At 37.6% G+C, this 14,303-nt stretch overlaps 2 protein-coding genes across 4 annotated transcripts in view; one reads left to right on the top strand and one right to left on the bottom strand.

Annotated features, from left to right (window-relative positions):
- Nucleotides 1-8,820, bottom strand: part of LOC139978605 (uncharacterized) — a 38,731-nt gene extending 29,911 nt beyond the window's left edge. Inside the window, exons 1-3 of the mRNA XM_071988951.1 lie at nucleotides 8,683-8,820; nucleotides 7,742-8,234; nucleotides 5,562-5,751 (exon numbers count right to left, since the gene is read on the bottom strand). Of these exons, the coding sequence (XP_071845052.1) occupies nucleotides 5,562-5,751; nucleotides 7,742-8,234; nucleotides 8,683-8,711 (712 nt within the window). The 5' untranslated portion in view covers nucleotides 8,712-8,820. The remainder of the gene's footprint in view (nucleotides 1-5,561; nucleotides 5,752-7,741; nucleotides 8,235-8,682) is intronic.
- Nucleotides 1-14,303, top strand: part of LOC139978597 (death-associated protein kinase 1-like) — a 90,828-nt gene that overhangs the window by 9,967 nt on the left and 66,558 nt on the right. The window contains exon 1 of one of the 3 annotated variants that reach the window (XM_071988936.1): nucleotides 11,233-11,516. The exons of 1 other annotated variant lie outside the window; for it this stretch is intronic. In XM_071988936.1, coding sequence (XP_071845037.1) covers nucleotides 11,455-11,516 — 62 coding nt within the window. In that variant the 5' untranslated portion in view covers nucleotides 11,233-11,454. Of the gene's footprint in view, nucleotides 1-11,232; nucleotides 11,517-14,303 lie in introns of those variants that run through there. One more of the 3 variants, XM_071988934.1, reaches the window with a different exon arrangement.

The raw sequence follows: 14,303 nt of genomic DNA, 5'->3' as shown, positions 1-14,303 counted from the left end.
CATAACCTTTTTGAAGATTGTCAACCCGGCACACATCATGTTCGACCTGATCGCATCTCCTGTGGGTCTTTGCTTTTGTAGGTGATTCTACGTCACGGCCAACAATACCCGTCAGCCCCACTTTTCAAGGTTTTAAGCCCCATATTTGTTCCGAATTTGAAAATTCACATTTCTCGTGAAAAAACTCACTTGAAAACATACCCATAATGTTGTACAAAATTTCATCTATGGACAACCAATATAGAAAAACTTCCTTGAACCCCTAACAGACTGGTCAAAATTGCACGAGTAGAGGGAAGTGTGATGCAGAATGTTGGTCAGAAATTTTCGAAAATTCAGACACAGTTAATTTATTGGTGTACAAATATTAAAACCTGTTATAACGGCTATTATAAAACTTGGTTGAAGGAAATGAAAAAATAGCAGATATTTCCGAAACCGAACACTATACACATAGGCGTAGGAGGCGCGGCGGAAGTGGCGGAGCTAGGGGTATTGGTCGGGAGGAGCGAGAATGGTCTGTAGGGGCGCTTTCAACACTATCTAAGCGGAGCGCCACCACTGGTTGGCGCGTAGCGTACAGAAAATTTTTGAGTAAAGATACTCCCTAGATCGCCGGAAATGACCTTTTCCGGGCCTGGCTAATTTGCAGATAAACGAAGAATAAATAGGTGTCATCTCCAAATTACACCAACAAAATGTGACAAATGTCAATAAGTAGATGAGAGCGCAATAAAAAAGTCAATAATCACGAATAAGTAAAAAGTGGTAAAGAGCTGAAAAAGGCGCCAGCAGTCCATTTGAGTCCGTCAGGGGGGGGGCATGCGCCCCCTGACCGTATGGACGCTCCGCCACTGCGCGGCGGGGGTGCAGCCCCTAATTCGCCATTACTAATGTAAAAGAGAGTTTTGACATAATTGGACCTCCATGCTTTTTAAACATCTACATGAGACATGTCGTTGTTTACATTAGCATCCCGCGGTATACTGCGCAATTTGAACGGACCGTACGGTACATGATGGCATGCGATGTATTAACCGATGCTTGCTTATATGATATTGACATTAACACGTTGAACGCGCGCGAAGCGCGCGGAAATTTTGGGTTATTTTTTTAGGCAAGTCGGACAGTTTTGAGGCTTTTCATCCTGGAACGCCATTTTCATGCTCACTGATATGATGTGATATCTGCTGTTTGCGTCACAAATTCGAACAGGCGCGTAGCGAGGAATTTGCCAAGGGAGGGCGAAGCCTGTAGGCAAATTATCTCAGCGTAGCGCCACCACAGGTTGGCGCGAAACGTACAAGAAAATTTTGGCCGAAAATGTCTCCCAGATCGCTGGAAAGGACACTTCCCAGGCCTTGTAAGTTGCATCTAAGCACTTTCTATTTTGAAATTACTTAGCGATATCATTTAAAACAATGCTGAATGGGGGGGGGGCGGGTGGTCGCCCCCATCCCAAAAATCGTCATGTTCCCCAACGACACGATCGAGTTCGAGACCAGCCACAGTTGGTTTGATAGCACAATTCTACACACGCGTTATGATAGACCATATATAGTATATATATAGATCATTAGTGAGAGAGGAAAATGGAAACGTCAAAAAATGGAGTTGTCGGTGTAAGGGGTAGGGTGAGTCAAACTTTTACGAAATCATTGATCCGTCACTGGCTACCCTTCAGCGCTGTAATGATGTCACTGTTCCTCTTTCTCTTCCCGGTGTCTTGGCGTTTTTCTTTTACTCCCTCTTTTTCTCCTTTTTCTCTCTTTCTTCTTTTTCTTTTCTCTTCCTTCCTCTCCTTCTCTTCTTTTTTCCCCTCTTTTTTCCTTTTTTCTTCTTTTTTTTTCTCTCCTCTTTTTCTTACCCGGGGGGCGCGCGCCCCCAACGCCCCCCCCCTGGATACGCACCTGGGTAAGATTAAAAATTTATCGCAATATATCGTGCCACATGTTATACGCCTGCAGGCTTCAGAGCTGTGGATGTCATATGCACTGCAGTGTATATACTGCAGTTTAGGTATTCTCTAACAAAGAGTACGGCACAGATTATTCCCAGCAACCTTTGCTGCGGAAATGATAGACTGGTCAATTTTCAAATAAAACTTGAAACAAGGTACAATCAAGGCTCTGTCTGACTTAAAGGACTATTCCGCTGGTTTAAGTTTACTCTTTGGAAAACATGTACATTTTCTGCACTAGTTGACGAACACCATATACTGACAGCACATTAATAACAGAGAAATGATTCTTTCTCAAGTTTCAAAGTAACCCCCCCCCCCCCAACATATCTTCCCCTCCCTCAATAACCAGATTTTATGATTTGGCTATAGAAGTATAAACATATCTCCTGTGTTTAGTATAATATAAAGACGTTAAAGGTCCTACATAATGCAGGTTTTAGTTAATACAGAATCTTACAGTTGCCTTTAATGGTTTAAAAATTGAAGGCTTCAACATTCGCCAAAATATGCTACAAATTCAAAACAAAAAAGGGGGGTGGAGTCATGTTCAGGTTCCACTGTCAGGTATTTTCCCGCCATTCTCAAAACTTTTTCCCTCGGTTAAACCATCACTATAGTAACACTAATTCCACACTCAATAATGTCAGGGAATAACCTTTAGAAAATACTTTGGTGGAAGGGTTGAGCAATTTTTCAAAATGCTTAACTTTTGAAGGCGATGTATGCCGATGACCTTTCATATTTTATGTCACTCACTACAAGTCGAGAAATCCTTTTCTAGGCCTACCCTGCAGACAAGATGTTTGTAGGTAATTATTGCATAGAAATCCTTTTGTATAACGACGAACCCCTCTGACGTCATTATACGTCGAACGGAGAAAAGGAATGATTTAATGCGCTAAAATTCATCAGATTTGGAACCACTTCATCTAGATACGCCATCACCATGCTCATATTCTTATAGTATGGTAAATCTGATTATAATATTGATCCCAAGACCATTTACTAATTGGTTGAACCAGGCACTTCGATCTAATCTTCCCTCAAGTTCCCCTCTCCGTCATGCTTTCAAGATTCCCAGTAAAGGTAACAAGAATATATATATATATATATAGTCTCAGGCTAACATTGACCACGGATATATTAACTAACCATTTGTAATTTAGTGAGATTCTTTTCGTCATGCAGGGTTGTTTATCCTAATAACAAAAGGCCTTTTAGCCGATGACATGAAATCTCTGATGGTATATTAGGGAGATGTAATCCCTGGATTATTACGATGAGCTGGAATGCAAACAATGACCCACGGTTCTGACGCCACCCTTAGTCAGGTGACTTTTAGTCTAGGCCTACATGCAAGTATATAAACTCACACACTCCAGGGGAGTATATATACCTAAGGTTATTTAGGGAGACATATCCATGCAATTTTTAACGTGGAGTAATAATTTATTTCTATAGACTTTATTTATCACGGTTTAATAAAGAATTTAATATTAATTGAGATAATTTGTTTCATTCAAAGCCGATCTAAATATATATATATATATATATATATTATATATATATATATTATATATATATATATTATATATTATATATATGTATTATATATATATTATATATATGTATATTATATATATATATATATCATCTAAAAAGAAAAACAATGAAATATTTCATGCACTACAACACGACGTTAAGAACTTATAAGATTTAAGTCCAAGACCAAATACCTTGACATAATTGTTGAGAAGAAAATATAATATAAACAATAATTCGAAGTCGTCTTGATAATTTGAAAGTGTTAACTGTGTGCAAGATTTTATAGCGAGTAAGTTTATGTGTACATAGGTCTATACGTGCTCAGCAACATCAACGTCCATTAATGGTACACTGTTTAATGCCTAATTTCGTCTGCTGTTAACTTCTTTTGCCCAAAGGGTTTAGTACAAACTTCACACTCGCTAAGTGTATTGCCAATCATCATTAAATACACACCAACGATTTGCTTATCGGCTTTGGGCATTACAATTCGTGATTTGTTGTCGCTTAAAGGCAAATGGATTTTTGAAGGAAAAGTCACGTGCGAACATTATCAATCGAATGTTGTTTATAGTATTGAACGCCATCAGCTGTTCTGTCAGTAATGAAGACTCAAAATACTCGGGCCAAATATAGGCGGAGAGGGTTAACCGGAGATACTATCGGAGATACTATATTCTTTACCTTTCAAAGAAAGATCAGGTATATTTGTATTATTTTAGATTGTCAATACCTCCCTCCCCCCCCCCACTCCCCTCCCTTCTCACACCCACCCACTAATTATAATTGATGCTTTTCTTCATTCAAATAGCTACCACCTACCCCCTACCCACCCCCCATCCCCCGCCTCCAAATATCCATATCATCGAATACGCTCAGGATTATATTATCATCATACAGGTGCACAACTATACAATTTAGGTTTCTTAATTCATACCGAGAGGGAGGCTGTGAGCATATAGCCCTGACGTTTCATTACAGTTATATGGTCATCGTAACGTGGCTAGGAAACTTAGGTAAGGAATTGTCATTTTTTTGCAAATAAAACCGACTTTTGACTCAGCTGCGTGCAAATCCCATACACGGTATCTACTGTATACAGTATATAGAAACAGGAGAGGAGCGTTGATGTGAGAAGTCTCTCTGTCTGTCTGTCTGTCATTCCATTTAATTATTTTCTATTTTGTAAAAAAAAGAGTGGTATACTTTATCAAATGAATATTATTTAGCTGCATCTGATGAAATGACAATAATCTGGAGCAACTTGTTCCGAAATTCGTGTATTACGGATAACATTTTTTTTTTTTTTTGGTGATAGTTTGTGATGAAGAAACTTCTTTCACATTTCGTACTAAGCGAACTACTTGGAGAAGTATATATGCGATTGCGCCTTTGACACGAGGAGCTGACTACTTTATGACCAGTCATCTAATTAACCTCACAATTACTGACACCTTCTATGGCAGGCCGATTGCTCTCACGAGATTGAAATTAAACCGCAGATTTCAATCGATAAATGTCATCGAAATATCTCAACTTTGAATGTAAAGAAAATATTGCAATCTATATGAAGCTCCAATTTAATAAACAATTTTGCCTTTATTCTTCGATGAGAAGAAGAAAATAATAAGAACAATGAAAAAGAATGAATGAAAAAGCTCGCATTCATGGCATATAGAAGGAGGACGCGGCAACATGTAGTGGTTAAACGTTCGCAGCACGGAAAACTGTACGTGCCTTATGAATGGACCAACATTATCACGAATTTGTGACAATCGATTTGGGCATAGATGGTTAATGCGAAGAGCCCCCATATTTGAATATAATTATTCTTGATACATATTTCCAACGACCCCCTCCCAACCCGTCCACGCCCCCCCCCCCCCCGATACCGCTGTTTGATGGAGTAAACCACACTGGTTCGTTGAAATGGGGATTTTATTCACCGATATATACCCGAGTAACACACATATATACGTCATTGAGTGCATATGTGCTGTATGTCACCCATTCTTGAGGTGTTAAGATTAAACATCAACATAAACCATTTTACCTTCGAGGCTCCTCAACAACCCCGTCTTGCTGATTGGTTCATTCTTGACCACGTGAGTACCACTAAGATCGATATTAGGTGGTCTTGTGCCTTCCTTGCTGTAACTCCATACAGTCCGTCGAGGTAATTGGTTAAAGGAACCTAAGTGAAATCCGGCTTTAGCTTTCACGTGGAATAATGACAGAGGAAGCTGAAAGTGAAAGATGAAGAGGACACAGAATGCGTGAATGATTTGCCTCTTGCATGGCCCATGGAGGTAATAAATCTAGGAGCATGCATATCATTGGTTACAAAGACTCGAAGAGACAGAGACGGCACGGGGTCGATTGGAGAGAACTGTGAAAAATTGAAAGGCTAAGGACATTTACTCATGTAAACAAGTCTAGTATGTTTATAGTGTAGCCTACTACAGCAATATTCGCGCGTACGCACTGTTATAGGTCTATACCGACACATGTGATGACAAACGCATTATGTAAGCTTGCCTTAAGCATGAAATAGCTCAAATGTCATGTGTAGTTCCGAAAACAAGTAATTGTTTGGGAAAACATCTTACATGTACAGTGAGGGTAGCAAAGAGATAGAAATGCTTTCACATGATTTAATCCCGTGCTATAGTCTAAAGGTTCGCCCTTTCACAAACATCGTCTGTAATTTACTAGCTATGTTTCTATATGTTGTTGTTTGAATAACTTAAAATAAATCAGGAATTATACCTACAAATATTTTAGTGACTGCCATTGAAAACTCATTTATATTCATCTTCACAAACACTCCCCCCCCCCCCCGCCACCCAATCTGCCCTCCCGCACCCAAAACAATTAGTGCTACAGGATCCCCCACATTCATAAACGGAACATTCAAACTCTACGCAAGAAAGTTTGTCAATATCGCCCTCTTTAAGGAGCTGTACTGCACTACCAATCTGAGAGTAGACATTTTGTATCGTGGTTGTCGAAGGCTTTTTCCAATAGCAAACAACACGTTATAATTCTATTGTTGTTGGGGGATGGGGGAGGAGGGGGTTGTTGTATTTTGTTTTCCCCTCCGTGCTTTTTGGTACGATCGACTCTCGTAGTAGCTACTACACTATTCAATGGGGAAGTTTGTAATAAATTATTATTATCTTTGACATATAAGCATATATTCACATATTTTACATGCTCTTCCGTTATTAAGATCTGGTGGATGTTAGAGTAACTGTCAGGAAAAAGAAATCAGGGATGGTACTCTTTTATCACTTTTTTCTCCATCTTCATTTTTATCTCTTTTTTCTTTCTCTTTCTCTCTTTCTTCTGCAAAAAAAGTATTACCCTCATTTGAAATAAGGTTAATCTTATCATTGACTAAGATAAATCCAATCATTTTTAACTGCTTCAATAATTAATCAATTATTGCAAACATAAAAAAATATCCTTCATTCGCTGCATGTATCACGCCAAAGGTTGTACAAGAGTTGTCACGCTTAACATTTATTAATATAGCAGGTCTGTTCTCGACGATAAATGTCATAAATGATATTTACAGGTCTTATTAATTAGCCTAGTTGGTTGCAATTACTTCCATCCTCACCTAGAATAGAAAAGAGATCTCATTTGATCATGTTGCTAAATCATGTTTCGGATGTTTCCATCAAGGTTAGCATTCCAAGGATCATTTTAAAATACGATGACATTTTTCAAGATCACTAATCAAGTTTCGTGAAGTCATGCAAAAAACACGAATTTTAATTTGAAGTTTGTATATTAGTTCGTGTTGCCTTTCTTAGTTGCTCATTTCATAGAGGCCATTCTAAAGTCTTATTAAAGAGTAGTCTGGCGTATAAGCGATTAAAATTGCGAAAACATAATCTGGACATTTTGCGTCCTCACTGCAGCAACAGATTAGTTGGTGGTACCGTGTTGACCTGCTTTTAAGTATGAGACTGCCCTCTAATTCTTTACGGCAGATGAACAAACGGGCGTATGAGAACAAAATACAAACACTGTGACGTTCATCGCACAGATATACAGACAGACAGATAAACATACCGACCGACAGCGGGATAATAACTACAGAGAGTGACATACATGTGACTCCCATCTCTTTCTTTAGTTTTGTCACTCAGCTGCCACATATAATAGTTTTTATATTGAATGAGAGTGATATTTATCTAGTAATGTTGAAGAATTTTCTCTCACCATCTTTTGATTTAGGTCAATCACAGTTGTAACGTCCATTTTCCTTAACGTGTGCACCAAACAGTCAATGTAGGCTTCCATGCGCCAATTTCGGTCTCCAAAGAATGTCAGCTCTTTCACCGCCTCTTTGAGTTGCTTCTCCAAGGAGAGTATTCTTCTCTCTTGGTCCGGGACCAGGCTCGCCGTTGAAACGGGGGTGCAATGAGGACCGAGGCTGGTTGTACTGGGCGTGAAACTGGTGTTTGATATTGTTTGCATGGTGTTTGATGGTGCCGTGGCAGGGTGCATGTAAACATGCAAGGAAGGGTAAAATGGCTCAACAGTGGGCGTAAGCGTGCTTTGTGAGTTGGACGGAAATAGTTGTGGTATCGGCGCGAATTGTTGGGGTATATGAGTCACTGGATAAACTGTCATTGATGGTTGTGGATGGTCGGTCACCATATATGGCGCAGGATGACAAGGAACAGCCATCATCTGTTCGTTCTCATCGTCGCTGAAAAAAAAGGGAAAGAGAAAACTGTATATTTATCCTAGGCTAAACCATGCTATCATAAAAACAAAATAAAAAATCTGATATAGGCATAGGCTCGGTATACTGCTGTACATACGTTGAAAGGTGAATTTGATTAGCCTACTGTCGCTTGTGTAATTTTTGTATTATTATTATTGATATCATTATTGATTGAATGGCAACGTTGTGGGTGTGAAGGGTTAGCCTACCCTAACAGTCTGAGGTCACTGTTAGGCTACGATGATTTTTCTATCTCATGAAACTTTTTTTCTTTTCTTTTCTTCACTTATTTTCTTACTTGTAGACTGCTCCACAAAATTGCTAGCCACATTTACGATGGGCAAAAGAAAAAAACAAACAAACAATGGTTTTAATTCAAGTGACCAAACTGGAGAAACTTGTGGGAAATTAAACAGTAACATATACTTACCAATAATTAGTTTTGTCTTTCATCATCATAGAAAATAGTATCGAAATGTCTGCCTTTTAAGTGTTTCCGAAATTGTCTCTGAGCTTTCACACTGCAATACAGCTTGGTCTGAAATATTTGTACAATGCTCACATTTTCAAGCTGATCGCCTCTTCATACGCGCAAATAACTGCGTACACGTTCAAATACGATGCGCGCATTGAAACATGCGCGCATCCTATGTCATTTTACGCGTGAGTGGTTACGGTGATAACTCGATACTTATCAGAGATTTGTTACTAGTTCCGCGCCATGAACTCGGAATAAACGTCTAAACTATACATAAATTCTTCTTTTATCCTACGATTGCGGGTCCTTTTCTGTATTACAAAAAAAAAAGTTTTGTTCGCCATCTCAAACAATACGACAAAGCAGTTCGTCGAACCTAACACCAACACCAAATAGGATAAATATATATATTTATAAGTCAACAAAATCATAAATAAATAAAATAGAAACAGCAAGGGAGAAAACATATCTAGTTTACACCGTTTTACTTCAATGGAGGATGCTAAAATAAAGACATGTACAAATATCTTGCGCGCGTATGGAACGCCATTTAACACTAATTCAATAATTACGGATATCTCTAATTCATTTTTCAGATATCCCGTATTAATTTTCAGATATCAATATTAAAGCATATTCGAGATATCAGAAATTGAATCGAGATATCAAAAATTCGATTTAGAGATATCCAAAATTGAATTAGAGATATCGTGAATACAATTAGAGATATATATCCAGAATTCGAATTCGAGATATCCAAAATTCTGTTTCCGGTACAAGTGACTTTTTCCTCATAACTGCTCGAACGCGAATAAGTAATCTTAGCAGTACTTTCAATTACATTTTCTGATTGTAAGGACAATCGATGAGTTAAGTAATATTTTAAAGATCTTCTTGATATAGGTGAAATTACGGAAACCAAAGGAAAATTCATAAGCTGGATTTCTAGAAATGTGACGGATATGTTTGTTGATATCTCGAATTCAACTTTGGATATCTCTAATTCGAATTCTTGATAACTCGAATACAATTTTGGATATCTTTATTTCAAATTTGTTTATCTCGAATTCTTTTCTTGATATCTCGAATTCTTTTCTTGATATCTCGAATTCAATTTTTTTATTTTTATATCGAGTTCAATTCGAGATATCTTTAATCAGGTTTCCCTTCTTGGTATCTTTAATTTATTTCTTGATATCTTAAAATCAATTTGAGATATCTTAAATAAATTAAAGATATCAAAACGAAATTTCTGATATCTCAAATTGAATTAAAGATATCTGAAATAATTTAAGATCTCTGAAATTTTATTCGAGAAATCTGAAGTTAATTACAGATTTCTCGAATTAAATTGAAGATATCTGTAATTATTGAATAAGGTTAACATGGCGTTCCATACGGGCGATTCTTAAATCCTAGTTCAGCCCGAGAATGTTTTCTGTGGCAGTTTTCAGGAATTCTGCACTGTACGTAAGACACAAGTAACTGGCATATCATTGTTTTTGCATCATAAGATAGAAGACTGCTTTCTTACCAAGCATCAGTAGCCCAACGTTCACTGAAGCGCGCATGGTTCCACACCCGGTGCGCTTTTCATTTCGGATATGCTACGATTATTCATGATTATTCATAATTCTGTGTCGCACATTTCAACAGGTACTGTAATGCCCGAGATTGGTTAAACCTAACGTGTGGGCTTAAATATTGATACGTTTCATGCTCTTATGTCTAAATCAAAGAATCAAACAGCCGAGAGAGTGGTTGTGAAAAGTAATTTTAATGACAATACTATTTGAAACTATTAGGTAGCAATAGGATGCGACTTGAATTGGCTTGCGATAGGATCATCCTCATAAATAGTGCTTTAAGCATGGGGATGAAATATTGACCAAAGCAAGTGATTAAAAACGTATAAACGTTATTACATCCGGAAACAAAACACATCCGGTGGTCAGTGGCTTCCTTAATCGTTTACAATTCCTTTTATATCATTGGTCGCGATTTCTCCTTGAACTTTGATGCAGTTGCTTGCATGCAGTTTCAAAACGTACCTTCTGTATTGCCTAGTACAAAATGTTGTTGTTGCCGTTCTTTGCTTTTCTTCTTGCCAGGAGAGTACTGTTAGCATTGTGGATGGTTGATTTGTACACTTTACAGCTAAAGAAACCAATTCCCAGCCCAATCCTTGAAATTACACATTATGCTGTTTACAATAGTAAAACTATTTGAAACATGCTATTAATTATGTTGTTTCCACATATACAAAGTAATTAGAGTAAACAACACTGCTTGCAGATCTAACTTCCAACACCAGCATTATGTCTTTTGTCCTCTGAGTTTCCTCGAAGGGAAGAATTTTTCACATTTTTAGAGTCACCGGTGTTGCTATGACGCAGAGCGTTTTCCAACAGTGTACAACAAAAGTCAAGATAAATGAAGGAAATCTAGCTAGTCATGGGTATATAGTTATAGTCAGCTTGTTATATTACGGTTCATTGCGCTTCAGATCAGACAGCGCTAGCGGAGCTGAGTGACACAACACAGTGACTGACTTTCTGACAATATTTACTTCTCACGAATTTTCTACACGTGACGCCCGTGAAGTTATCCCGGGCTGTGAGAAAATATGGATTTATCTTATAATTCAGGTCTCTGATTTTGATGAAAGAACTATTAAAATGAACAACTTTATTTCATTGTATGGTGTAGAGTGGCTGATCTAGAATGGAATATATAAGAAGTGAACCTGTTGAGGATTTCTATGAAATCGGTGAAGATTTAGGCAGGTGAGTCATGAATAATAGTACACTGTCGCTTTAGGAGGCTGTTGCTGTACGTTCAAATATCAGATCACGGTGCTTCAATGTGCTGCAATCTTTTTCACTGGCCAAATGGAACGTTAAATTTGCCTTGCTATGTCAGGGTCTAATTGTTGTTAAGTAGGTTTGAATACATTTCGAGTATTAGTCGCCTGGTAGAATAGAACATTTGTTCGGGGACATTTAGAAATATTACGAATATTAATTTAGGCCTATGCTCAAGCCATATATGTGCTTGAAAATGTAGGTTGTGATCTTTCTTACCTAGGCCTACCCAGTTAAATAGGCCAAATTAACTTGTTTTGGATTTCATTCAACTCTTCCTGGGGCTTAAGTAAAAATAAGAGAACCTATCAATTGCTTTACCTGTTCTTGTATACGATTGCCTACCCCTGTTTTAGAAATAATATTATTCAAAGAACAATGGTGATACACTGTACCTTTCAGACTAAGAACCAAGTAGGCACTAGGCTACATACTTTTAACATCATAGTGGGAAGCAGGGCAATTTTTTAAGGATTTTCTCTGATGGTATTTGGACAACCAAGCTTTACAATTTGGGTTGTCCAAAAATGTAGCAAACTAACAATGACCAGCACGTGCTGGTACAGTATGTCACTACGTAGTAGGTACAGTACATGGTACTGGTAGTAGAGATGTGTAAGCTGGTGGTGATACAAATTTATTATTTAACTATTTGGTGGTATTTGGTGACAATGCAATTCAAATTGATGTACATTCGGTAAGCATCTAGTCTTTGACCGGACAACCCCCACAGCAAATAATTACCTTAGCTAGGTAGTAACTGAAGCTGTTTTCTTCAAGTTGCTTTTGTTGTTAAATTTATATCGGTTCTTTTGTTTGATATTATCTGATAACAAATTCCCAGAGTATTTTGTTATGTCACTAGCCAAGATAACTGTCTAAAAGTGTTTGGGACGTTGTAAAAGTTTTGGAATTGAATGGAGCCATCCATCAGGTCTGCTAATAAGAAAAAATTCTTGAGAACAATATGAAGATATTGTATGAAAGTTTGAGCATTGATGGCTCTCTGTAGTTTTCAATTAGTAACCCCTGGAATAATTTTCACAAGTACTCAGTTTCTGGAGTTGTAACGTTCAGGAGTGACCATTGTACAAAGTTTATGTGTAATTAGAGCAATGGACCATACAGAGTATCAGTTTAATATACACTGTAAATGCTTCAATCGGCCATTTAGAGTTCAGGTCAGTGTGCCAACGGAATCTCATCGAGGCCTCCTATCATATAAGAGATCAATTTGTTTTGTTTCTTTGTTGACAAATGGGAAATCTAAATTGTCAGCTTATCTTTGTAATATTGGCAGCCTCTTTGTAGACCTATTGTAGACCTGTACGAACCGATTCAGACGTTCCTTTCGTTACTATATTTTGCCGGGTGCGTTCTGCATTCTGTATTCAAGAGGATGTGTTAAACAATGGGAATTGTAATTACAGATGGAAATCTTGCCTGAGTTAATTGGAGGAAATGAGCAGTTATAATTGTTGACTATGCTTACAGATTGCAAATATCTGGTTTGATAATTTGGTTTGAAGTGTTAACTCCCAGTTATCCCAGTTAAGCTCTGTGTACGAAATCACAGTGCACTCTACACACTGTATTTAGACAAACGTGTCATCCAAGCTAGCATACTGTACACTCGCAGTGTAATTTGCAGCACTAAAACATCAATTGATAATAACTTCAAATGCACATGGGAATAAAGCAAATGAGAAGAGACATGATTAGAAGGTCTATAATACAAATTTAACAACCTCAGAATTAATATTTACTGATGTTCTGTCGGTGAAGTTTAATATGCACGATAGACATACAGTAGTATGGTGCTTTGCACTTTGAACAAGTCAATAACAACCACATTATTTCTCCAAAGTTGTATGCAGTTCATAAGTTACCACCAAACTTTCCCAGTTTACCTCCAAGAGTCCAAGGTCATGTACATCCTCTTCTGTTTCTTCCCGTCCCCCCACATCCTTCGCCAGCCTCCTTCTTTGCTAAATTTGATACTAGACAGACTGAATATGTTTGCAGGTTCTATGTAACAAATTCATGTAACTCACAAGTTGGCTGGTTGGGTAACCTTGCAAGCACCTTCAGTACATTAATTTCAATCAAATGGAATAACAAATATAGTACTTAGTTGTTTTTTTTCTACAGAATAAATTTTTGAAGTCTTCAACACTATTAAAGTTGACTTGACACAGTTCTCCAAAATGCTGGCAAGGCAATGGTTCCCTTTATGAGGTATCTTGCTGTGCACAGTTTAGGACCACATGGTGATCCACAAGGTCAGGCCCCTGGACTGTAGGATGATGGATGCAAACTGCAAAGTACATGTCTGAAAAATAATGGCTATCATAACACCATGAAAAGATTCCATGTACATGTATATACATACTACATAGCAGAGTAACTGATCTAGGAACATTAGGCTTTGTATTGCAACAGTGAGTCTTCATGATATTCTTACAGTAATTGAATTTAGAAATAAGTACTGTTTTTAAACACATTTGGTGAATTTGGAATACTTGTTGAAAAGGTTTTAAGGTCAAGGCTAAAGGTCCTTGAGGGTTTACAAAGGGGGTAAGTTGGTGTAAACAACAACCTTACAGTATACAATACATGTGCATATGTAGTAATAAGTGTTGATACTACACAAACTATATATTGAAGATATAATCTACTTTATATCATAATAAAAAGTAATAAAAATTA

The sequence above is a fragment of the Apostichopus japonicus genome, chromosome 13 (genome assembly GCF_037975245.1).
Source record: "Apostichopus japonicus isolate 1M-3 chromosome 13, ASM3797524v1, whole genome shotgun sequence".
Lineage (NCBI taxonomy): Eukaryota > Metazoa > Echinodermata > Holothuroidea > Aspidochirotida > Stichopodidae > Apostichopus > Apostichopus japonicus.
Note: the sequence above shows the minus strand (reverse complement) of the source record. Positions and strands in the feature narration are given on the sequence as shown.